At 56.0% G+C, this 25,963-nt stretch overlaps 4 protein-coding genes across 4 annotated transcripts; 2 read left to right on the forward strand and 2 right to left on the reverse strand.

Moving 5' to 3' along the window:
• Positions 1-212: 212 nt before the first annotated feature.
• On the forward strand, positions 213-3,616 carry LOC119100351 (gametocyte-specific factor 1 homolog). The gene is made up of 5 exons (XM_037223453.1): positions 213-1,031; positions 1,657-1,795; positions 2,161-2,308; positions 3,086-3,270; positions 3,609-3,616. Exons 1-5 carry the CDS (start codon positions 933-935, stop codon positions 3,614-3,616), a joined length of 579 nt encoding a protein of 192 aa, XP_037079348.1. The 5' UTR covers positions 213-932.
• Positions 3,617-6,594: 2,978 nt separating this feature from the next.
• Positions 6,595-15,933, reverse strand: LOC119101509 (vacuolar protein sorting-associated protein 52 homolog). The gene is made up of 12 exons (XM_037224851.1): positions 15,738-15,933; positions 13,659-13,751; positions 12,747-12,922; positions 12,125-12,222; positions 11,483-11,636; positions 11,154-11,286; positions 9,978-10,319; positions 9,460-9,614; positions 8,968-9,055; positions 8,357-8,560; positions 7,789-7,966; positions 6,595-7,195 (listed from the first exon to the last, which is right to left on the reverse strand). The coding sequence occupies exons 1-12, from the start codon at positions 15,840-15,842 to the stop codon at positions 6,930-6,932; spliced, it is 1,992 nt and encodes a 663-aa protein (XP_037080746.1). The 5' UTR covers positions 15,843-15,933; the 3' UTR covers positions 6,595-6,929.
• Positions 15,934-16,243: 310 nt separating this feature from the next.
• LOC119101265 (gamma-taxilin) lies at positions 16,244-23,362 on the forward strand. The gene is made up of 9 exons (XM_037224566.1): positions 16,244-16,291; positions 17,436-17,503; positions 17,757-17,960; positions 18,308-18,454; positions 18,739-18,933; positions 19,278-19,406; positions 19,980-20,138; positions 21,071-21,263; positions 22,526-23,362. Exons 2-9 carry the CDS (start codon positions 17,459-17,461, stop codon positions 23,203-23,205), a joined length of 1,752 nt encoding a protein of 583 aa, XP_037080461.1. The 5' UTR covers positions 16,244-16,291; positions 17,436-17,458; the 3' UTR covers positions 23,206-23,362.
• Positions 23,363-23,965: 603 nt separating this feature from the next.
• On the reverse strand, positions 23,966-25,678 carry LOC119100353 (extensin; the record flags this gene model as incomplete). The annotated part of the gene is made up of 2 exons (XM_037223454.1): positions 23,966-24,037; positions 24,395-25,678. Coding segments are annotated over 2 exons (1,356 nt in total), but the record flags the coding sequence as incomplete, so codon positions are not given.
• Positions 25,679-25,963: the final 285 nt, after the last annotated feature.

A 25,963-nucleotide genomic window follows, 5' to 3' on the forward strand; every position in this document is an offset into this window, starting at 1 on the left:
TGCGTGCGCTTAATCCGTGTTGACGCGTAAGAGCTTTCATCCGCCAGGGGTCGGGCTCGGTCCGACGAAGCTGGCGTGTGTAGAGCATCTCGCCTGGACCTGCTCACCAGGTCGGTATGGTGGCGGTAGCGGTAGCGCACTCAACTCTGGACCTGTTGGTGTTGGATTCGGGCCTGTGGCACGCCATCACCGTATACCACATACCACCCGAATAAAGGCGTCCTTCTCGAAGTGTCCCTGGCACTCGGTGACACGTGAAGCCCCTGTCATTTGTATTATGATCAGTTCTGTGTGGGTTGTAATTAACACAAGGGCTGTGACGCGTGCATGGCCGAGAGCCAGACACCATCCGGTCCATCTCAGGACTCCAGGCCACCTGACGACGTTCGGAGAATTAACTGGCCGAAATGTCGTGCGCATGTTAACAAACCAGACGAGGACGATACAGCGCGCAACATGGGCAGTGGCCAGGAGCTCTCCATAATCAGCTGAGTTACGCAGTTGCAGCCCCGCCCCCTGGCTACGTACCGATGCCGTCGAGCGAAAGCGCCCTTCTTTCCGATTACGCTGTGCTTGCGCAGCATCCCGAGGAAGAAGCGCCGTTGGTCTCGGTATGAGCCAGCGATGAGAAGCAAATGATGGGCGTGTTGCCCGTCGTTGAAAGGGGCCCACGGCGTCCGGCTCCGGAATCGCAGAGCATTTTCGTGAATTTTAGCACGCTTTACAACCGAAGCTGAGCGTAACGTTACGTTGTCCAGAACCTTGCATAAAATATGTTTTCTGTTGCATGGCATGCGTTATGTGATGTGCTTGAAGGTAGTCGAGTGACCTTGACTAGTATGATCCCGCCTTACCGAACGTGACAAATGGCAATTTTGAAATGCAGGGAATGGTAGCGAAATCGTGACGCAAACCGCCGGGACAAGGATACCATGTTTCATATCCCGAAAGAAATGTTCACGTGCCCCATTAACAAATCCCACCGAGTTTCGGGGCTAAAATACGAGCTGCACACCATAAGGTGCGCCAAGGTGAGTTTTGATGCCAACATTCTCGGGTTTCGTACCGCGACCTAACCTTGACGTGCATTGATGTTCTAATCTGTTGCTGCTGCTACATGGTCGTATCGCCTTCCCGATCGTTTGAATGCGTTCTGAATCATTCTACATCCACTGGATGTAAATAGATATTGCCATCGGAGGAATGCTTTTATGGATATTTCTTTAATTTTTGCGATTATTATTCTGCGCCCGTTCAAATTTCTGCATGGTTGTAAATTTCAAGCGTACTTGATTTCGATGTCCCGTCTTTGGAAGGCCTGTGCCTCTTTGTTAATACCGCTGTCCGATGCGTTAAATGCTCGTTATTAAGTTTCACCTGCCGCACATACGGACTGATGTGAATATTTGTTTGCCGGCTGTTAGTAATGGTTCTGTCAGATTTGACTGTTAAAGTCGGGTTTCCAGCCAGTTGCAAAAGCAGAGCGCGATTTGTAGCCTCACGCGCAAAAAATAACGAAGCAAGAAGCACAATGATCTGAACGCGGTGTACAACTGCGAGGCAGCATATGCGATCCCACGGAATACAAGACTGGATGCCTCAAAGAACCGAGCGCATTCGCCAAGGTCAACGGATGACCACTGGGCGATATTTCAGCAGACGGCCGGTCGTGACGTCAAATTCTGCCCGTTCAACGGGAAACACATCGTCGACGTTGCCAAGTTCTGGCATCACCTGGAGCACTGCCCGGACAAGGACAGGGTGGACCGATATGTCAGGCACGCACTGGAAGAGAGTAAGCTGCTTTGGGGGGCCACGGCTGTATTCAAAGATGGGTGGGACAAAAAGGCGCACAAATATGGCGGCTCGTTTTAAGCGAACAAAAGAGCCTTGGCACGCGACGCGCCTTGAGCCCAGATGGCCTGCAAATATGGAGAGCAGAGCCCGCTGAAGCTTGGCAATCCGAGTAGGGCCTGATGTTTGACCCGGGCGTTAGAGCAATGCCGCGGTTGGACGGAGTAGCTGAAGTCGTGTGTTAAACCCACAGCAGCGTGCTACACCTAGGCTGATGATGCGATTGATCCTTGCTCCCCTGAGAGCCCGAAGCACACTCTGTGGGAGCGGGTAGCGGGTGCGAGTGAACACTTGGGCGTACCGCAGTGCGAGCCGTGCGGCGGGCGGAGCCGGTGGAGACGGCGCCGGGCCTGCGCTTTTCTGGGCCGGACGAGAGCTGGGACGACTGTGGTGACACGCCGCGGCGTGGCTCCTACGACCCGCAGCTGGCCACCGCCAACAGAGATATCTTCAGGTGTGACCTCTGGCCGCCGGCCGCCCATTGACCGCCGCCCACGCACTCACGCAGCTCGACACGCAGCCCCAGTGCGCGAAGATAGCTGGACAATCACGTAAATCGTGGCCCGCATTGAATCGCCTCTGGGTAGCTTGGTATTGAATAATCTCGACCTTAATCCGGGCAATTTTTGTTGGATTTACATTATGATACAACATATTGATATATAAATACAATTGTTATGTAATATATTAACATAACATTACATTGTGATTTTTACAGATGGCCAGTGGACTTGGTTCCGTTACATGTTTTAGCTGCATGTACATGCCATTTTGGTTTTCTTTCGCGAGTTTATATTTATGCCACTCATTACGGAGGTTTTACGGCGGAATGAACTGCACTTCACAAAACCGCGTGACTTCGCTGTCATGAGGGACGTGACGTCAGTGTGCGCATGGTTTTTATGTGCAAGTAGCAAAACCGCGGGTCGTCGACACTGGCGCTTGCAGCAATCACCAGCACAACATACCAGGACCATCCAAGCAGCGGATTGTTTTGAATCACCCGCTCGCAGTTGAGAGCTGGGCTGGTGCATGCTGACCTCGCTTTGAAAAAATGCGCCACACGCAGCAGCCACGGCAGATCACATGACTGCCACAACCGGCCGTGTCTGGTCGCGGTCTGAGCACACTAGCGCCACCACGCGGCCCGCGACCTCCCCTGAACGCCCGTTGCTGGTGCGCCGCTCCGTGGCCGCCCGGCCTCGCTGAGCGTGTCGTCGTGCCGCTGCAGGTTCCCACAGGGACCGATGAGCAAGTCTGAGCGTCGCCAGTTTCGCAGCGAGGCAGTGGCTCGTCTGCGTGCCATACAGCGCGACAAGGCAGCGGCGGCCGAGGCGGCGGCGTCTTCAGCAGCGGCGTCTTCAGCAGCGGCGTCTACGGGCTCGGCGCTGACGCCGCGCCATCAGCTGGGCAGGGGTGAGCCGCTGACCGGCGGCCCGTGCTGCGCCGCTGTCAGGTGGCCCGTCGCCTCCCGTCTGGCTGCCGGGCGGGAGAGACGGGAGTCGCATTGGAGCTCGGTTCGGCTCTGAGGTGCTCTGTTCCGGTCAATGGCGGGTCACTGGGACGGCTCAGCTGGGTAACGTTATCACGCTGACTGCGCCCGGACCGCGAAAGCGAGGCTATGCGTTGCGTGCTTATCTCGGGTTGTACATACTTGTCGTCGGCTCTCCGTGCTCGTCTCTGATTCTCCGTGCTGTTTGGATGTTAATTGGGGCTTTAGGCGCGCCGACTACTGCCAGTTTGCCCGGCAACAGTTAAGTGACCACCGAGGCGTGCAGATGGCGAAAATCCTATAAAGGTAAAAAAAGAAAACAACAGTCGTGTCAAGAACGCGAGAGTCGTGACCAGTGATGTTCGAACTAGTAAGAATTGGAGCATTTCGTCCGACGCAGCATAACCGCTCTTCGTTGAAATGTTGTTCTCCCGCTCGTCTCCGGTCCTCCGTGTCGCGCGCCGCCCCCAGCCGTTGGCTGCTGGCTGGCCGGGCTGTAGCTGCGGTGACGGCGGCGTAAAGCCCGTGCCCTGCCCCGCCCTCAGGCCAGAAGGTGGCCGAGGCGGCGCCGCCGGCCGCTGCTGCGGTGGAGCCTGTGGTCGCGGCGCTGCGGCAGGTGACCATCGGCAGGGGACGAGGTAAGGCGGGCCGGTGCACGTTCGACGAGTCGGCTCGCACGAGTGTGACGTTACGAATAGTGCGAGCGTCGCCATAGTCTGCACTCACACTGCGTCATGGGATGCAGTACCTCATTGCGCTGATGCTCAGCCTGATGTCTCACACTGCGTCATGGGATGCAGTACCTCATTGAGCTAATGCCACTGTCTGATATTATTTTGTCTGGGGTTTGCAGCTATGGCAAAGCGGCAGCGAAGTGCTGCTACTTGGGGGGGGAGGGGGGGGGGGGGTATGGCAAGCCGTTGATTTAAGAAACTCCTGGTGTCGTAGCCGAATGTCGCATGTGTAGCCGCAAAAATTGCTGATGTGAGTGTGGAAGTTCAGTGCCTCCGGCGTCTGTGACGTAGCGCTGCCGTACTTCGGTTCAGCCAATCAGCCGGCTCCGGTCTTTCCTTCCTCAGGACGCGGCACTCAGATGACCAAAGCTGGCCGTGCCAAGTCCAAACAGTCCAGCGGCGTGTAACTCGTGAGTAACGAACTCAGCTCAGTGGCTGGCGGTGCTGACGTATCTGTTGTGAAGAAACTATGCATGGTTCTGCTGAAATTTGTCGTATCGTTTGTATCATGACTGTGCCAGCGTGTAATTGGGTCTGTCTACCATTTTGGTTTTGTCAGGTAATGTTATGATTCTGTCTGATCATCTTGTACAAAACAACGGGTACCAGCGCAGAAGATCGCACCAAATCGGAGGGAGAAACACTTTTAGCAGTTCGTTTGTACCTGGGGGAGGGGAGGAGGGACTGGACTGCACTGGTGCTGTGATTACCGTCGTGTGTTTACCACCATACGCTTACCCCTACATCTGCTCATTATCGCGACTGTTGGCGTATACTGGGCTGTTCACCGTAAGCCTCACCGCTGTCCCGTCCCCAGGGGCGCCAAGCGGCCGACCGGGAGGAGTTTGGCCTCCGGCGGTCGCGCGCCAGGCGCGGGGCACAGCGGCACTCTCTAGTGCCCAGCTTTCCGCCCTGGACGCGTGCCGAACATCACTGGATCCGGCCCGGTCGAGGATGACCGGGCCTACAGCTCAGGGCAGCACGACAGGTACCACGCAAGCGCGAAGAGTTTGCGTAGTGTACAAAGCGTCGATTCTCAGGTGGAGGTTGCTTTATCATATTTTGCGGGTCATTGTTGTTGACGGACGTCAGCGCTACGTTCTGCGACACTGGCAGCTGCTGCATCGGGAATGTGAAACGGCTTCGGGCCGAAGTACCTCAGGGTTGGGCTGGTGCAGCGTCGGTGGTGGGTGCCCCGGGCTTTGCCGTGGCGCTGACTCAGCGTCAGCAGGTGCGCGGTGCGCGGCGCGGCTGGTGTCTGACGCCCGGACCGGGGTCCGCGTGCAGAGCGGTGTTGGGCCGGTGACTCGGGACTGGCTGTTGGGCTCGGGACGCGACGCAGGGCTTGATTGCGTTCGTGGGAGTATATGTTACCAGAAGAGATTGCACGATACGGTTCGGCCTATCGCACAGGAACACTGAGGATGTTACTAGTGCTTAAAATACCTTTTTTTTGTCGTGATGCCCTGTCGATTTTTATAGTGCGCCTTTCGAACATTTATGTTGCGAAGTTCCATGCGCAGTTTGTTTATTTAACGGCGTTGAGTGGAGGGACGGGTGGCGAGGTCAGACATATAAGAACATTCAGTTTTCGTAGGTTTTTAGTTCGTCGGTATCCAGTGGTCCAGAAATACATCTTGGCCGCGCCTCGTGTAACCTCAGAGCGTTTTTACACTGATGCGACCAAACAGTCATGTATCGAAAACCCGAGTCCGAGTCGGCGTCCAGGAGTCCGAGTCCTGGCAACAAAGTGCGCCGCGCACTTACACAAGCGTATACGATGAATGCCAGCACAGTCTGCGACACTGGATGTTCAAGGTTGGGGCGACATCAGACGACAGCTGACGAACGGACGCCCAGTTGGCCCGCGTGAGCGCATGCATAAAATGCTTGGCGTGCGGCTGCGCGCCGAAGGCAGCGCAAGGAGTATGTGTGGCCGTAACGCCACTGCCGTCACGGCAGTGACGCTTCATGAGCCGTGACGATTTCCAAAAGTAGCGTCAGTGCACCATCCGATGCTCTCGGATCATCCCACGTGCACTGAAGCTAGGCCGTGGGACGGCGCCACGTGACCCCTCCCGTGAGGCGATGACGGCGTGGTTTTGGTGCGTCCGAAAACTGAAATGAAATGTGCAGCGTGCCTTGACTTCGCCGCGCATTACGTTTAGGACGCGTGAACGGCTCGGCAGGGACAGCGACTGCGTACCGTCCGACCGCACCACGGACCAGCCGCGGGAGATGGTCCAGTTACCAGCTGGAGGTGTCGATCAGGGAACGGCTATAGTCTCACTTTTAAATTGTTTGGCATGTTGGGCGTGCAATCGACAGCGAGTCGCACTCCGACACAAGAACAAGGTGACTAAACCACGGAAAGTGGCAAGGGGCAGGGGGATCTGTTTGGACTTATCTGGCGGGGGTGTAGCGTGACTTGCATTTTACCAGTGCACCAGCAATATCGACCCCACTTGCAGCGGCCTCCAGTCGGTGGCCGCAGTCCATCGCAATAATGCTTGCCACATTGCAGCACTTTTTTAAACACACATACAAAAACAAACAAATGATCACTAGAAGTACCCAAGGTAGGGGAATCCACAAGGACTCGGCCCCGCAACCAAGATATAACGCGCTTTTTAAATTGGTGTGTCTGGCCAGTACACGATACCACCACACCTGATCGACGCAAATTTGACGTAACAGTCCTGATAAATAAACAGCGTGCACAATTGCGTCTTGCCATCACAAGGAATGCTCCAAGACGCTCCACCCTTGCCTTGCGTAGCGTGTAGCCGTGCCATCCACAGTCGCTACACTTGGGCCGCTGCGGGCTATGCACAATGTTTATATCACACTTAATAGTTTGGCTTGTATTTCTTGACTTCCACCATGATGTGGTGGATGTTGATGGCTTCTCCCCGGACTGGTAGGTTCTTCAAAGCCTGCAGCCCCAGGATCTTCTGGAAGCGGTTGTAGAAGAGGATCAGCTGCTTCAACGCATCTTGCAGAATGTTGGTTCCGTTCCTGAAGTTGGTGAAGGACCGCATGATCTCGTTGTTGATATCTTCCAGAGATTTCTTCCAATTCGCAGCGAACGAGCGCACCAGGGTGGTGATCCGTCCTGAAGCATCGCAAACGGAACGGTACTCACGGAGCTCGCGAATAAATCGGACACTACACAATTCGTTCAATGATTTCCTGTCAGCCAAAATGTTCGACTATCCGGCATGGGTGCACTTCTTTATCGGCATCCCTCCCCCTTTTAAACCGACGTCCCAATGTACCAAACCAAACATAGTCAACGCCACACTCACGCCCCTCCATCCCTCCCCAGCCCTGACCCAGATGACACCCACGCCCCTGCACCCCTCCCCAGCTCTAACGCAGGACGCCACTCACGTCCCTGCCATCCCTCCCCAGCCCCACCTCCGAACGCCACTCACACCCATGTCACCCTTACTAGCCCTGACCCCGGACGACTCGCGCCCCTGGCCCCTGCCACCCCCAGCACTCACGCCCCTGTCACACCTCACCAGCCCCAGCACTCACGACCTGTCACCCCTCGCCAGCCCTGACCCCGGACGACATCCACGTCCCTGTCATCCCTCCCCAGCCCTGACGCCGGACGACACTCACGCCCCTGTCGTCCCTCCCCAGCCCTGACCCCGGACGACACTCACGTCCTTGTCATCCCTCCCCAGCCCCGGCACTCACGCTCCTCAGCTCGCAGCGCGTCCATGTCGGCCCGCTCCACCATGGCCTCGGCGTCGCGCACCAGCTGCATCAGACCACCGAAGTGCGGCGCCAGGATCTCCTCCACGTACTCGGCCGTGCGCACGGCCAGCAGGTCACGGAAGCTCTCGGACTCCTTACTGTTGTCCTTGGTCCGCTCCTGACGGCGGGCGACGGGCGTGAGGACCACGCTGGTGCCCAGACACACACACCCTTCCTTTCGGCTGTCACGTGACGGGTCCGCGGCAGGTCCTGCCGCGGACCCGTCCCGGACCCTCCTGGAGGGCTGGCAACGCAGACGTGTCGTCATGAGGGCTACTTGCTAAGGATTCTCAGAAGCTGGGGCTCAACTCACAAACTGCAATCGAATAATCACGCGGCATTGATTAAAATTACTACACAATACAGCTTCCACCTTTTAAGTTTTAGGCACTACGATGTCAGCAGACCGCGCTGAGCCAAACGATGGCTACCGCGAGTTTTGGCCCAACACGTCACCGTCGGCGCGGAGGCACCAGGCCGGCGGTGGCGGCAGCAGACATGCACGCACCATGATGACACCCAGCATCATGTCGTAGTTGTTGATGAGGAAGATGAGCTGCTCCTTGCGACGGCTGAACTCGGCGGCCAGGCGCAGGATGAAGTTCTCCAGCTCGGCCTGCAGCTGCGCCAGCAGCCGGTTCACGCGCTCCGACGGGAACGACTCGTTGATGCCGACCAGCGCGGCCGAGAACTCGGCGTAGCGCCGCGTGATCTGCGAACAGCCGAGGGAGGAGCGGGGACGTCAGACGGGCGGCAGACGGGTAGCGTACTAGGCTAGCCCCAGCGGACCGCCAGCCCCAGCAAGCAACGTGCCTGTGATCGATCAGAAACGGCACGGCTCTGCTGGCTGAAGCGGAGCACATGTGCCCGTAGTGAACGGCCTGCACGTTTTTGACCGTCACAAATCAAGTCACAAATCTGACAAACAAATCGTATCACGTGATGGCAGGAATCGCTACTTGCGACCCAGCCCGGCAAAGCAGGCACTGCCAGTGTTGGCGCAGCTCGGCCGTCACCACAGACCCAGCGGCTGGAGCTCGCGGCGAGCGTCCGTCCGGTGCGGCCAGTCAGGACGCCGTGTCAGGCGGCGCGCCCTGCTCCGGCGCCGGCGCCACTCACGTAGTGCGGCCGGACGTCGATGGTGCCCAGCTTGGAGGGGTCGCACTGGCGGACGCTGGCGATGTTGAGCTCCATGATGTGACAGAACCTGCCGACAGCAGACGACACGCTCCTGAGCATGCGTCTCCGCGGAGGACACGCGGGCGGGCGCCAGAGTCAGCAAACGGCGCGGCGGCGGGCCAGCTGTATACCCTGCTCATGGAACGGCCGCCGTCGGAAATAGCCCGGCATGAAGACGACCCATTACACCCACACCATGTGGGTTATCACTTCCTCTGCGCACTTGGTACACAGCGCGTACAAGCATTCATCAATAAGTGGAGACCCCTCACGGTGAATGATTCGAATCCAGGTCCTTTCCGGAGCCGAACACCGACGTCCCCAGAACACCACAGGAATGTCTCTTCGCTCGCGTGGCTCACCGACGTAAGGCACGCCACATGCCCCAGCCAGAGACCCGCGGCGCACGGGTGCACGTACGACTGAACTTACTTCGGCCAGAGCAAGTTGAGCAGCATGTCCCAGTACTTGTCGAGCGCCGGCACGGCCCGCTTGTGGCACATGAGCTGGTACCGATGGATAAGGTGGATGCAGAGGAACAGTCCGATGCTGTCGTAGCAGTCCACCACCAGCACGTCCACGGATTTCTGTCGGCAGTGGCACGCGCGGTGCGAAGTTGGGTGACGCGGAGTGGACTCAGCCGTCTTTCTTGTCCAGTGAGGAGCCCGCTAACAGCTTCTCGTGCCACCGCTGGGGGACCGCGCGGCAGGACAGAGGAGGTACAGCTGCCGGAATACGCCCTTCACAGTGACAGAAAACGTGTGCTATCACAAAGTTCCCGAGCTCTGTCACCCCGCACGATTCATCACATTTAGAGAACTGGTCTACTCCGCTGCTCGCTCTCACTCGCGTCCATCTCATCACGGTCCCGACCACAGTGCACTGCCGTTCAACTCAGCGGTCTCCATAAACGCACGTCCCCACCCTCTCCCTCTGCCCACTCCACTGACCGCCAGATTGTGCAGCGTCTTGCCCATGACCGAGGCGAACAGGTCCTGCGCGGCACTCCCGTGCACCATGAAGAACTCGGCCAGGAACAGGTACTCGCGACAGGCGTTGTCCACCAGCGCGTACTGCACGCTCCGGAACAGGCTCTCGAACGGGTAGCGGGTGTCGGCCTTGTGGGCCGCGTGCGGCACGATCACGGCCGCCTCCAGGCTGGTCAGCACGTCGCCGCGCGCGCCCAGCGAGAACACCGTGGCGCGGTGCTTGAGTGCCGGCCTGGCGAACAGGGAGCGAGCGGCCGCCTCGTCGGCCGCCAGCAGGTCGTCCTTGGTCGGGCCCTCCTCGAACTGGCCGACGGGGAGGGGGTCAGCGGCGGCGATGCATGGCTCACGAAGAGAACGGTACATAGCAACGCAGCCAGGCGCTGAGGACCTCAGGAAGCAAAGGGCCGAAAATAGACTCGGTCAAGGCCCTCAATCCACAACACTTGTGTGGTGGCTTTACACGCATACTGTGGAACGTTTACGCAGCCGACAGGGACAGGCTGCGGAGCGAAGGGAATAGCGTATGGATTTAACTAGTACAGGATAATGAAAAATGGGGCCAATGGCGCTGACATAACCAAATGAAGGTCACACCAATCGCAAAACTTACTGGACAGGCAATGACAAACACGCGGGAAAATTCACTGAAGTTTGTGTACGCTAAGGAAGCAAACTGTCAAATGGACCACTCCCAAGCGAGTTGGGATCATGGCGCATTGACACAATACCGAAACATATGATGATTTACTTTGCGTCCAAACGGCCTTTACTACGGGGTGCAAAGATAACCTCCACGTTCCTGCCTGTTATCGAAACGATGTTTGCTGACTCGATCACATTACGAAACACGAAACCAAGTGAATACGTCACGCAACGAAGTGAATACCGCGAGGGAAATTGCCAGCTTTCAGTTTCTCAGCCGGCCGCACGGACGGCGGACAAAACAACGACGTAAATAATAACCTCTCTCCATCATGCCGATCATTGGATCCTTTTGAGAACACGTGACTCTATGACATCTAGCCCGCTGCCGTTTCGGTCCCGGGTCATCTTCCCGGCGCACGCAGTGGCGCTTACCAAGTCACAGAGCACAAGTCACGTGCTCCAAAAAAGAAAGTCTCGGATGGGAATCAGTACCTGGAGCTTCATCAGGCGCGCCGAGTACGACTTGAAGTAGCTGAAGTACACCTTGCTCATGGTCTCGATGTAGTCGTCCCGGATCTCACGGGCCACCTCCCGCTCGTTGGCCACCAAGAACTTGTAGAAAAACCTGACCGCCGGGGCATGTGCACAGCCGTGAACACAACCAACAGGGTAGATATGACGCACTAGGCACCAGATTCGTTTCAGATTTGACAGGCGTTCTCAAGCCTCCCCGTTGCATTGGTACTTAGCAAGATAACGTGAACCACTGGCCACCTAGGTAAGAGCGCCGTACGTTTGAAGAAGGTACGGGTTTTCCTCACTTGTATTTCAGCATGGCATTCTGAGGGACCTGGAAATTCGTCATCGGTTTTCGAAACTGGTAGATTTTCTGAAGCAGGTACTCCCGGATTTTGGAGATGGACTTGACCTTTAGCTTCTCTAACACGTCGTTAACGTCATGGCATGACTTGGCCTCTGGAACAGATTGTTTTCCACAGGATCAGCACATCTGCTCAGACTTTGTGGGCAGCACACCCCAGCAAGATACGTACAAAGGGCTTCAAAACTGTGTCTTATTGCGCTTGTTGGGATATCGAAATCAACCCAGTTGCCCGAAAATTAAACCTGGTCAGCTACGAATGACCCGCATGCGGCATCAACTGCACGAGACAAAATCTGCCCGTTTTTTAACAGAAAAGGGAAACGCGACGCACGATGTCACGGCCCTTTTATCAAACGTCAGCGACACATTATTCATATAATATTATTGGAATGTCAGCGACATAGTGCATTGCCCGTATTAGCGTTCCAAAACCGTAGCACAACCGGAATTTTAACCCGTTCCCCACGTGTAAATCTAAGGCGCTAACCACCCGATCATTGCAACCCCGTGGCACTATCGCAAACCTAAGGCCATTCGGCCCCATGTGGGGCAGCTCGCGCGGTAAGGCAAGGGGCCAGACCTCTGAAGCTCTGCTCCTTCACGAAGCTCAGCTTCTGGTCGAGGGTGAACAGCTGCTCGAGGAACTCCCGCTCCGTCACCGGCGTCTCCATGATGTGCCTGAGACGTGACAGCCCGTCACACGCCGCAGTACACACACGCACACCGTGACAAGACGCTCCTTGAATATGAACACCACATGCAGGATCAAACTCACAGGAGTTTGAGTTACAGGAGTTTAAGTTACAGGAGTTACAGGAGTTAAAGTTGATCCCACCAAAGGTAAAATAACGCACCAGAGAAATAGACATCGATTGCCGCTCATATTTGACATTGCTTCAGTTTCAAACCAAACAAGCATTCTGCTAGATTTGTTGTTGGTATGACAATTACTTTTTAGTCCTTTACTGCCCATCGTCGATAGGAAAGCATGATCTTAGAGGACACAAATTTTTGATTACCTGTTTTTTTTTTGCTTGTCTAAAATTGATAAACGCCTGAATACGAAAAAAACTGAGATCCACGGCCTATCAGGCCAGGTGATCGCGGCAGACCCGGGGTCTGACCAGACCAGACCTGGCGCCCCAACAGCGGCCAGCCAGACCCAGCCGGGTCGGGCCGGGGTCAGAGCAGGCGCTGCTCACCTGATCATGGTCTCCGGGACCGTCATGTCGTCCACGAACTGGCTCAGCTGGCCGCGCACCGCCTGTCGGTTCTTGAGGCGCAGGTTCATGTCCACCGACTGCTGCTGCAGGTGCACGATCTCGCTGCTGATGCTGCCCAGGTCCGACTGGAACGTCTGCAGCATGTCCTCCATCCGCTGCCGACGCAGGGTCAGCGGTCAGAGGTTAGCGGTCAGAGGCAGCCGTCAAAGGTCAGCGGTCAGAGGTTAGCGGACAAAGGTCAGGAGCCAGCAGTCCGTGGTCAGAGGTTAGCAGTCACTGGTGAGAGACCAAGGGTCAGCAGTCATAAGTCGGAAGTCATAGGTCAGCAGTCAGCGGTCAGAGGTCAGAATTCAGCGGTCAGAGGTCGGCGGTCAGAGATCAGAGGTTAGCAGTCATAGATCAGTAGTCAGCGGCCAGAGATCAGCGGTCAGGGATCGGCGGCCAGAATTCAGCGGCCAGAGGTCAGCAGTCCCGGGTCGGTGGGCCTGCCAGTACAAAGATACGGACGTCGACGTGCACTCACTAATCTGGCACTCGCAACATCGCGAAACATCCTGCGTGCACGATGGCTCACGATACTGTGAGTTCGATGTCACGAAAATAGATCGTACATTAAGTATGGCGTCCCTGAAATGCAACTAATTTCTATACTGAGATACACGGGTTGGGTGTTGTTATCCGTAACAAACATAACTGGTAATTTTTCCACTTCAGAAAACTGCGTCCACCCGAACAAAAACCTGTGGTAGAGGTTATGACCCTCGTGACTTACGAAATTACATGCATCCATAAGCATGTTTCAACGTCAACCAAAAGGTTCTCAGCGCGCTCGAGGCTGTAAAGAGATGTAAGTTTCACGGATGGCTGCGAAATGGAGGCATGGACTCTTACCTCCAGGATCTGGTCACACGCAGTTATTTGGCCGTGCAGCTCGGTGATATTTCTGCTCTCTTTAATGTAGTCCTGGATTGATGCATTCTCCACCTGAAAAGCAAGTTAACGAAAATTAATAACTTGCCTGATTGTGGGTTCGAACAAGCTTCCTGTTCCATATTTATATTTACTGAACAATTTCTCTCCGGGCAGAGATGTGGTGCGGCCCCTCCGGCCGGTTTCCGAAGTCTTCGTAACTTTCCGATCCCACTTATTGCTGCGCAGTCCATAATAATATCTGTGTCACCTGAGTTTACCTTGGAAATTCTTGATCTACATCACGTTATGTCAATCCTATATATTTCTCTTATAGGCCTTCACCGTTAAACCATCGAAAGTCGGGGCTCCCGGTACCATCTTGGCACTGTGCACCTCATACTATCTTGCGGGGGTCTGTGAGGTAAATGTCACATGAGGTTGAACCTAGAGGTTGAGGTCACATTATGTCATCCCATCATGCAATCATAAACTGGCATGTGACATGCATCAGCATCACTCAAAACCACTGTCAGCCAGGATAAGTATTGAACATCACCCGACATCATTTTATGTAGACCTTTTGTATCACACAAGCAGCAGCAGACCTTGAAGTTGGATCAGGGTCTGGGACTGAATGTTTTTCCCTTTCACTTGATGCAACAATGCATGACTAATGCTCCTTTTTCCCTGAGATGGTGTCAGCTATCCCCAGTCATCTGTTACCACTGCGGTGCACCAATATCATGGTTGCACAGCCAGATTGGGAAGAGCCAAGGTCATGGCACATCATGTGATAACACCTTAAATTACCTTACTTCTACCCCTTTGAACTAGCTGGGGTCATGCTTCAAGCTGAACCACCTATAGTCTGAGGCATATGAAAATATATGCAGCTAAGACAGCCAGAAACAGCATGGCCTCAGTTGACCCGACTTGACTGCTTCATCATGTGCAAGCAAGATAAGGGAGTCACACAAAAACAGTTCTGTTGCAATGATTTTGGTAAGGACAGAGATTACATGCACAGTTACCAACCTGCTTCTGAATATTTGTCCGGGTATATGCAGCATGGAACTGGCAAATGCTTAATGTGAAAGGTGGAGAAGGTGTGAAAGATGTTGAAACTTCAGAAATACAATTTTAGTCCCAGTAAATGCTCACTCCTCCTGATCAAAATCCTACTGGCGCAGCAGCCTTCAGGGTACAACAGAGTTCAAGGAGGAATGTGGAAGCATTGGTTTAAGGAGGAATGTGGGAGCATTTTACACAAGGCAAAAATGGTAAGTATGAGGCAAATAACATTTTTCAAAGGACCCATCAAAAATATTTAAACTCATATGGTGGCCATTAATAAGAAGCCTGCAAGCCAGATGTGTGTTTAAGAGGCGAGAGCATTCCAAGTTTAAGTAGCTTGGGACGCCCAGCTTTATCAAAATATGGTATCTTTGCAACCAGACCACTTTGACTATTTTTTACCTCTCCTTTCCAATAAACATCAGCACCACAGACTTTGCTAACTGTGAAGAGGCACACAATGCCAATCAGCCTCCCACCCAGACTTCAGTGATCCAGTGCCATAGCAAAAGAAAAACAGCAAAAGTTGATAAGAAAACAAGTCCTATGTTTGCCAGTTAGATCACAGAGGTATGGATCAATCTGCACAGCTAGCTATGTATGCTCATGCCCAAATAATACACCTTAGCTTTCAGACATTTTGGGAGAAGTTAACCTTGGTACCAAGAGCAGATTAGCTCCTGACCTTAACTGAGATACACTGGGATTTTACAGCTGCACATCATACAGCTATTATGCTAGCTTATCATGATGAATATCTGTTCAATATTATTTTATTTGAACACCATGGTCACAGGCAGTGAACATGATTTCATTCAAGTTCATGTGGAAATGGCCAAACCCGTGGAAAGCCCATTTACAAGCACTGTTGTTGGTGGATCAGAGAGAAAATGCTACATATAAGCCCCTTGCCTACAACAGCACCATGTAGGATGAATGTTCAATTATATTGGCCAATATATACCTTTGCGGCTGCTTACGTACCTGCCTGAGTTTTTGCTCAACTTGTGTAGAGTACTGACGCAAATCGATACCACTTTCCAACGCTTCTTTAAGAGCAGCATTGTTTATTTGGTCTTGGTCCTCCATCTCGGTTCTCAAATGAGCTGCAGGATAAAGCCACGACAATAGATACCTGCAGAGATACAGCTGCAGTCCAAGAACACAATAGTCGCCTATCCACTGCTGTTGACAATGCTAACATTACACTACCAATCAGATGTAGCTTGAGCGCCATATCTGTAATGTTTAAACCAGGTAAGGTTTGATGACGTAAGACAAAGCCTGTTACCTATTACACAATAAAAGCAATAGGTGTATCATTTATTTGACAGATTTTAATGATTTTTAATTATGTTAGTTGAAAAGATAGAAAAATTTCGGGTACAATCGTGAATAACGTCATGTAGATGTCATTGGACTTGTAGACCATTTATCCATAACTCTGCCGCAGATTAGCCGGGTTTGCGTATTCTTGTTTTACGATTTACGGGAAGAGACGCTGCACCGCGCGTTTGGTCCGTGTTTGATTATTTTAAGTAAGTTATGTAGTTTTTGATGTCATGATTACATTTCCCGTCTTTTTTATTTTCTTTGTTACGCAATTTCGTTGCAGATTTGGTTCACGATTGTATGGTGTACTATCATTTTGATTTGTGCAATTTTTGTGTATGGGTGTGTGCCATGCTTGCAATAATGCAATGCCTTGCAGTTTAAATGACACTGAGAAGACAGTGGTGTTTGTGCAAATATTTAAATAGGAATATCACATTTCAAATGCATCATTACATTATAATACTTTTGTCACCCATTTAACACAAACATTGCATGTTGTAAGCTTCCTACATGATCATTGACCTGATAAGATTCCATGTGTGAAGACAGATTTATATTTTGGTGGGAAGAAGGGGGCACCCTGAAGCAAAAGACATGCCATAATTGTGTCTGTGCAGAAAGTGATTTAAAGAAAACATTGTTTTGGGTGGTTAGAGCTGCAAAAGTAGTCTCCAAACATGATATGATAGCATGATATTGGAGAGTCAGGCAGTTGTGTATTGGTCAGATATGGACACATATTTTTGGTGATAGATCTGTCTGGATGTGACAAGATGGGAGAGCAGGATGCTTCTAACCCTCACATTTCAAACTTATATGGAGTGTATGTGGGCTTGTTTCCTTAAGAGGAGGTTCTAAGTATTGTTTGGTGCAAAGTGCCTCAAATCTGCACTGCCTACTAAGGGGATTAAGATTGAAATATCTGTGACCAAGAACTCTGAGATGAAGGTCTCAAAATTTGGTTATGATTATGCCTATTTGGCTGGTAACTGGTGATGCGGGTCTGGTAAGGTTGATGTACCTATGCTGCTCTTTAATTACAGAGTAGCTATATTGTATGTACTCAGTGCTTGTTGGTGCTCTGAGCTTGATGCTATGATGTGTGCTGAAGTTGTTTTATCAGTATGGAACCAAATGTTATATCAGCTAGGGATTGTGAAATGGGAACAGGGCTGGCACAGCAGGCACTGCTCAGCATGGGTGCTGGTCCCAGAAATCCATGTAAACTAAATGTTAGAACAAATAGCATGCAGCTCCATTGCTGGAAAACTTTTAAACTGATGCAATGCACATAAGACTCAGGTATATAGGGCTGCAAATTGTCTGTCTAATCTTGCGATTTTGCAGGTCTGTCCCATCACCTGCCTGCAATGTCTTCCTGTGGAGATGTTGGTGAAGGTGTGAACACTGAAAAGGTTAGATTGTATTATTGCTGTGAGATTTTCTTGGTGGTCATTATCTAAATTGCTATGACCATGTCATGAAACAAGCTGCCACGATGTTCTGTTTGGTATCATCCTGTACAACCTTGTGATATGTGAATGTGACATGCTTTCCCATCACTAAATGCTGATTACACTGGGAAGCTTCATATTTGACTAAATCACCTTGACATTATCTGTGTGTGCACCTTACTCTGACCATGGTCTGGCGGCGACGTCTCGGCAGGCGGCGGCAGACGAGCCGGCGGCGGCGGTCGGCGGCCCGGAGCCGGCGCTGGCGGCGGCGGGCGGTCCTGAGCCGGCGCTGGCGGCGGCGGGTGGCCCCGAGCCGGCGCTACTGGCCGCGGGCGGCCCGGCCGTCTCTCAGCAGCGCCTGGTGGATGTTTGCCGGGGCCATGCTGAGCAGGTGGAGGACAACAAGCGGCTGCAGGTAGGAGGCGGGCGGGCGCGGGCGGGCTGACCACACTGTCCCCCGCTGTTTCACAGTCGTCATCAGGCTTACGGCCGAACCGGAGGCTTGCGGACTGATAGTGACATCCTGCTCGCATGCTTAAATGGCTAGATAATGACGGAGGAAAGTACATGTTGGCTAGATAGGGGAGCAGTGGCAAGTGTGCACTCATAAAAGCACTGCGTTGCCGCGACCGAACGACTTTGTCCGATTTTGCGTGTGCCGCGTAACGTCAGCACTTCATCAGTCAATCCATGCACACGTATTTACCTATCAAGTGTGCTGCAGCTTGGTGGCCCGCCTGACCGCGCTGTGCCGTGTCGCAGTCGTCGGTCCGCAAGCTGAAGCACCGGTTGGACCAGCTGCTGCGCGAGACGTCCGGCCTGGAGGTGGAGCAGGCGCGCGTGCTGCTCACGCGCAGCCAGCTGGAGGCACTCTGCCGGGAGCTGCAGACGCAGAACCGCGCCATCAAGGTATGCTTGTGCAGCCACGCCAGAACCGAACTGATACCCTGTCCTTTCTTTTCACATGTTGCATATCTTGGCTGTAAATCCCATAACATGATTCTTGGAAGTCCTTGCAATGTGGGTTAGGGCATGATGGTCGGTACAATTTTCGTGGCTGGCAGCGGTTCCGCCGGTGCAGCAACGTCTGCCACCTCGGCCTCCGGCTGCTCCCCGCGCGGATTCCCCCCCCCCCCCCCCCGCCACCGCTGCTGGCGGTGGGTGGCGCTGACGCCCGCCGCCGCTGCCGACAGGAGGAGAGCCAGGCCAAGGTGCGCGAGGAGAGCGAGCGGCGCCGCGCCGTAGCCGCCCAGTTCCAGACGACGCTGAACGACATATCGAGCCTGATTGCCGACAGCAGCGAGAAGAACGCCAAGCTCACCGACGAGAACGCCAGCATCTCCGGCAAGCTGGCGAAGCTCTGCCAGCAGTACGAGCAGAAGAACGCGGTACGACTGGACGCGCCGTGCCGTTTACGGGAGAAGGCGGGATGCGTGTGGCTTGTGAAGGCTTTGTCTGTCAAGGCCTCACATCGAAACAACGACCAATGGGTGTTTTCTTACGTATTTATTCGTGCTGAATTAATGCAGTGTTTGGCCCGTGGCAATTTTGGCCGTAAAACGACGACTGATCTTAGGAGTTGCTGATTTCCCCCCAATTTTGTCTTTTTGTCAGGTTTTCAGGCATAGGCCACCTTGTGGTATTCCTGTTTTTCAAGTGTGGAATCACCGTGGTAGTTGGTGGTAAGCTTTACATCGCATGGTATCCTCAACATGTACTGACTGGTTCGCAGATGGTTGCAGAAATGGTCAGGCAAAAGGAACTGAAGACTCAGTTGTCAGACGCCCAGGTTGCCAAAGTGCAGGCAGAAATGAGAAAGCAACGAGAAAAGTTCGCAGAAGAGAGGCGTAAGCTACAACAGGTATTCACTGTATTCCATCTCATCCGTGGATCCTAATCTTCGTTTTCTGTCATGGTGCAAAAGAAACTATGTGCTAAACTAAAAATTAAACTAACATACTAAACTAACGAGCAAGATTAAATGGAACTTATAGTAAATGAAGTGCAAAGGTAGCGAAGTAATCCAGAACTCGCTCGGAACTGTCATTTCTTGCGATTGTTCTTGTTTTTAACAGGTGCGATGACTATGTGTGAACAGTATGGCTCCATCGCTGACAAGCTGCCCAATCGTTCTTGCCTAACGACGTATTTGCCTACCGGACGTGGGCCTCAGTTGACCAGGGACGTGTGTCGGACGTGGGCTCGGTTGCTCAGGGACATGCGTCGTATGTTGGCCTCGGTTGACCAGTGTCGTGCGTCACACGTGGGCCTCGGTTGACCAGTGACGTGCGTCGTACGTGGGCCTCGGTTTGCCAGTGTCGTGCGTCGTACGTGGACCTCGGTTGCTCGGGGGCATACGTCGGACGTGGGCCTCGGTTGACTAGTGACGTGCGTCGGACGTGGGTCGATGTGACCTTGACGTGGCTGCCCCCAGGCCGCGACCACGTGCCAGGCCCGCTGCAAGCAGTTGGAGGCCACCGAGGCCCAGCTAAAGGCGCAGCTGGACGCCTGCGCCCAGCGCTTCGACGACGTCCAGGCTGCGCTGGCCCAGTCCAACACGGCCTTCGATACGTACAAGACCGACATCGACAAGGTAGGACTGTGGGCAATGCATTAGGATATGCTCTCGCTCACTGCTATATCCGCCCAGCTATATACTCCGCGAGGGATTGCCGCTATAGGCGGCGAGGGATTGCCGCTCCTGTTTCGAAGCAGTGGGCATCCCTGTGCATCTATCTGGGTTACTGTTTACCGACCCAGGATAATGCGGGTAGGAGGCTGTGAGACGGTCTGTCTGAGCAGTCCACACCGATCCTCCGTTAATCGGTCGGACATTCGGTGGGCCGGCGCCGTGTTCCCTCCGTAGTTTCTGCAGACTCGCCCGGCCCGCTTCAGATTTTAAGTCGCCTGGCCAAGGTCAATACCACGTGGCGCGTCTTCATCCAGGCACCACAACTAGGCCAGCGCTTCTTCTTTGCCTCCCTGGCCACGAGTGTGTCCTACACCCCGGTTTATCCCGTCAGTCGGTCCCGTACTTCCCTGCTCCCCGTCAAAAGTGGGCCTACGCCCTGGTGTACCCCGTCAGTTGGTCCCCTACCTCCCTGCTCCCCGTCACAAGTTAGGCCTACACCCCGGTGTACCCCGTCGGTCGGTCCCGTACCTCCTTGCTCCCCGTCACCAGTCAGGCCTACACCCCGGTGTATCCCGTCAGTCGGTCCCGTACTTCCGTGCTCCCCGTCACCAGTTAGGCCTACACTCCGGTGTACCCCTTAAGTCAGTCCCACACCTCCCTGCTCCCCATCACCAGAACAACCGGTCGCCATTAAAAATTGTTCCAAGCCCATGGAATGGATGCATAGGTGTAACCCACCCCGCCGTGGATAGTGGGGGAGGGAGGAAGGGGATCAGAAGGCAGGCGCTCTCACCAGCTGAGCCTCTGGGACGGACTATCCGCGTGGCGTCAGTCCTGCGCGGGTCCGTCGCCGTCGCTGGTCCGTCCCTCACGGCCGCGCGCCGCCGCCGCAGATGAAGAAGACGACGCGTCGACTGGAGAAGGAGAGCGCCAGCTGGCGACAGCGGTGCGCCGTCAACAGCCAGCAGCTGCTGCAGCTGGCCCAGCAGAAGCAGGCCAGCGACGCCGAGCTGGCATCGCAGCGGCGCCGCCTCGACACGCTGCAGCGGCTCTGCCTCGCCCTGGAGGGCCGGGCGACCGCCTCAGGTCAGTAGACTGCCGCGCTGGGGTGGCGGCGGGTGCGGTGGCTCAGCGGTGTATGGGCTGTGTGTGATGTGTGCAGCTTGGAGGCAGTTGGGTGTCATATGTTTTCCGACGTAATTCCTCTGGGAAGGAGCGAAAGTTGTTTTAAAAGGAGCTCTGATATTCTCTCACGAATGCAGAAAGGCGAAGGTGCGGCCACTAAAGCATTTTGTTCCTCGATTTTCCCCCCGACCTCAATCACTAAGTAAGTCAGACAAATGCTACAACTTTCCACGTAAGCTATTAACAGGACCTTCTCGTAGACATCATCCAGTGCAATGCTACACCATATTCACATGAAATCCCCGGTCTGCCGTGTCTGTTGTTGAAATATCCGCCCGTCCCCTGCGGTTGTGATTTAGTGATGATAACAGTGAGGCTGCCGCCCGTTCTCAGTTTGTGCGGTGTGGGCGTCATGCGATGGGGGTTCTTAGTGTGTGCGGTGTAGGCATCATGTGATGAGGGTTCTCAGTGTGTGCGGTGTGGGCGTCATGTGATGGGGATTCTCAGTGTGTGCGGTGTGGACGTCATGTGATGAGGGTTCTCAGTGTGTGCGGTGAGGGCATCATGTGATGAGGGTTCTCAGTGTGTGCGGTGTGGGCGTCATGTGATGGGGATTCTCAGTGTTTGCGGTGTGGGCGTCATGTGATGAGGGTTCTCAGTGTTTGCGGTGTGGGCGTCATGTGATGAGGGTTCTCAGTGTTTGCGGTTTGGGCATCACGTGATGAGGGTTCTCAGTGTGTGCGGTGTGGGCGTCATGTGATGAGGGTTCTCAGTGTGTGCGGTGTGGGCGTCATGTGATGGGGATTCTCAGTGTGTGCGGTGTGGCCGTCATGTGATGAGGGTTCTCAGTGTGTGCGGTGTGGGCGTCATGTGATGGGGGTTCTCAGTGTGTGCGGTGTGGCCGTCATGTGATGAGGGTTCTCAGTGTGTGTGGTGTGGGCGCCATGTGATGGGGATTCTCAGTGTGTGCGGTGTGGGCGTCATGTGATGAGGGTTCTCATTGTGTGTGGTGTGGGCGTCATGTGATGAGGGTTCTCAGTGTATGCGGTGTTGGTGTCATGTGATGGGAGTTCTCAGTGTCTCTGCGATGTACGTGTAAGCCGTATTGTGTCTGTGGCCCTCGCGTCAGTACGCATGCGCGCAGTCTGCGATGTGCGCTGTCGGTGTGGTGGCCGTGGCCTGCGGCCCTCTGACTCAGCCGTGTGGTGTGTTTGTGACGGCAGGGCGGCCGCTGCCGGAGGAATTGTGCTCACAGTCCGCCGTCGACTCCGCGGTGGACGACGCCGCCGTCTCGTCGTCCGATCTGGCCGGCGGCGGCGACGCGGCGCCGGCGGCGTCCTCGAGCCACGGGGACACGGCGCCGGCTTCGTCCTCAAGTGGCGGGGATGCGGCGTCAACCCCTTCCTCTAACGGCGGGGACGCGACGTCAGCACCGTCCTCAAACGGCAGGGACGCGGCGTCCGCCCCTTCCTCAAACGGCGGGGACGCGGATTCGGCACCGTTCTCAAACGGCGGAGACGCAGCGTCCACCCCTTCCTCAAACGGCGTGGGCGCAGCGCTGACCCCTTCCTCAAACGGCGGGAACACAGCGTTAGCACCGTCCTCAAACGGCGGGGGCTCGGCGTCGACCCCCTCCTCAAAGGGCGGGAACACGGCACCACCCCCGACCTCAAACGTCGAGGAGCGGCCGCCGGACCAGCCGTCAAGTGGCGAGGTCGAGCTTCCCCGCCGGCCCGCCGAGACCGAGCCGACCGTCCAGTCTCCCGCTGGGGAAGAAGGGCAGCCGGTCCAGCCGTCAAAGGGCGGAGGCAACTCTTCAGCCTGTGAGGAGGAGGTCCAGTCCTCACAAGAGGACGTGGCGCCTGCTGAGAGCTCCGGGACCGCCTCTTCGGCCGCCCTTTGAGGTGCCGTCGGCGGCCGGGCCAGAGCGTAGACTGATCCTGTACAAAGTGTGCTGTGACTGAGGTTTTTACCTACCAGCGTCAGGGCGACGGCGAGACCCACTGCGCCACGCGCCGCAGTTTTGAGTCTGTCGCTTTAACGACTCCCCCGATGGATTGAACCATCCGAGAAATACATTTCTCATTTCTGAACAGTTTATTCGGCCATGCTCTACACAGCGCTAATGACTACACACACTGACGGATGAAAGCACAGCATTTCTCGCACCCATTTGGCATCGAATTAAGCTTACGCTCGCTCACGGGGACAGATGGCATCACTTGCTCGCGCGTCTTTTCTTGCTTGTACCATTAAACAGCAGCGGACCGACGTTCAACATCTGCTCACCGCGCACGGGCCCGGTGAACCAACCACCTGTGGTGGTGCGGTACGGACGCCAGCTTGCGAATGAGCCCGATGTCTGCTCCCAGCCGGCCGTGGGTCCGCAATACTCTACACCCCGTGGTGCCGGCTACAACCCGCTGGCTACTCTCGGAGACACCGAGCCTGGCTCCGCGTCAGGCTCCCCAGGCTATTCGCTCGCGTGCGTCTGCCCACCCGTAACGGTTCGGAGAGCGGGGGCAGGGAGGGGGACTGAGCGCGGCCCACCGGGCACGCATCATGCGTGGGTGCCGGACGCGGCGCCGGCTGTTTAAGGCGGCCAGCCGGGCTGTCGGGCGCCAGGCGCCATGGCGCACTGCTGGCCGTCCGCTGGCGCCGCGTCAGCCCGTGTACCGCTTCCGCTTACCGATCCTGGCGCCAAACTCGGGCTCGTCCGGCCGGCCGTGGCTCGGCTTGAACGGGGGAAAGGTAAAGGCAGGGCGTCGCGTGGTCCTCCCCGCCTCAGGCCTCGACTCGGTCCGCGCCGGCGGCGGGTCGCGGCTCGCCTCTGGCCGCCGCGTCCGACGCGCTTCCCCCGACCGCGGCCGCGTGTCGGGCGGGTCCGCCCTCGTGCCCGTCTCGGCCTCCTCCAGCCTGGCGTCCTGCGCCGGCGACGGCGGCCGCTCCAGCCTCGCGTCCTGCTGTGGCTTGCGGGGCTCCTCCGGCCGCTTCCGGCGTCTCACCTTCCGCAGCCGGCGCCGCACCTTCACGCGGCGCCGGGCGGTCCGCGCCGGCGCCGGTGGCGCCTCCTTCGCAGCCCGCGGCGGCACCGGCACGCTCGTGGTCACCGGGAAGTAGGGTCCGCTGAGTGACGGCGCAGCCGGCTCGCCGCCAGAGGACGCTCGAGCGGGCGGTGGCCGCTCGGGACGGGCGTCGGGGACCTGGTCGCGGTGAGGACGGCCATGGCCGTTAGCGTGCGCAGGCGCCGTGTCCTGCTGCCGATGGGGAGGTGCTATGTACCGCTCAGGGTGGGGCAGCACGGGCAGCTGGTCAGTATCTTCAAGTAAAACGCCGCTCTCGTCTTCTAGTGAGTTCGTCTGCGCCTCAGGACGCTGGGCGTCGTAATGCTCTTTTCTTCCGGATCGCAAACCGCCCTCGGTGTGCCCTGGGACACGGCGTTCTTCTGGCCGGTGCGGCGCACGCACTGCACCAAGCTGTGCCCCCGGGCGCTCCTCACTCTCAGCAGGTGAGTGTGCGGATACAGTGCGCTTCTCCTCGCCCTTGGTGGCGGGCTGGCGTGCTCCGGAGACGGGCCGCTCGCTCCCTGCGACGGTCGGCGGCGCCGGCAGCGGCGTGACTGGCTGCGCTGTCTGCGGACCGGCTGTGCTGCTGTAGGGACTGGGGCGCAGCGAGCTGCTGTAGGGCCTGGGGCGTGGTGAGCTACTGTAGGGCCTGGGGCGTGGTGAGCTACTGTAGGGCCTGGGGCGCGGCGAGCTGCTGTAGGGCCGGGGGTACGGACTGGAACTGTACGGTCGCTGCGATGGACTAGGGCTGTAAGTCACTCTGTGGGGACTAACGCCGTAAGGCCGAGGAGACGGGCTGGAATAGTGGGGTCCTGGAGATGGAGTTGAACTGTGCGGCCTTGGAGATGAGCTTAAGGTATAGGGTCGTGGTGGTGGACTGGAACTGTAAGGACGAGGCGATGGACTGGAACTGTAGGGCCGATGAGGTGGGCTGGGGCTGTAGGGCCGTGGGGATGGGCTAGAGCTGTAGGGCCGCTGAGATGGACCGGACTTGTAGGGCCTCGGGGATTGATCAGAGCTGTTCGAAGATTGATGCTTAGTTGAGCTATATGGTCTAGGCGCTCCAATGTCGTTGTAGTTCCGTGTGGATGACGTCCTGTAAGTTCGTGGATAGGACCTAGGCTTGTAAGGCCGCGGGGAAGGTGTAGTATAGGGCCGCGAGGCTGGTGTGCTATAGGGCCGTGGTCTCGGTGTACTGTAGGGTCGCGGGCTCGGCGTACTGTAAGGCCGCGGGCTCGGCGTATTGTAGGGCCGCGGTGCCGGTGTGCTGTAGGGTCGCGGCCTTGGCGTACTGTAGGGCCGCGGGCTTGGCGTACTGTAGGGCCGCGGGGTTGGCGTGCTGTAGGGCTGCGGGGTTGGCGTGCTGTCATGACTGGGAGCCTCTCCGGAGCCGTGGTGGACGTCGGGCGGCGCCGCGGTCCCCAAATGGGCGACGTGGGGCCCCGGCGTGGTGCTCACCGCCGGCGGAGACCGCGACTCGCCCCCCGCCGCCGCCGACGCCGCCGCCGGGCGCCGCGTGCCGATCAGGTGGCCAGATGCAGTGTAAGTGCGCGGCACGGCCAGCCAGCGACCCCGCCGCGGCGCGCCGCCGTACCT

The sequence above is a fragment of the Pollicipes pollicipes genome, unplaced genomic scaffold (assembly GCF_011947565.3).
Source record: "Pollicipes pollicipes isolate AB1234 unplaced genomic scaffold, Ppol_2.1 Scaffold_4881;HRSCAF=5763_pilon_pilon_pilon, whole genome shotgun sequence".
NCBI lineage: Eukaryota > Metazoa > Arthropoda > Thecostraca > Pollicipedomorpha > Pollicipedidae > Pollicipes > Pollicipes pollicipes.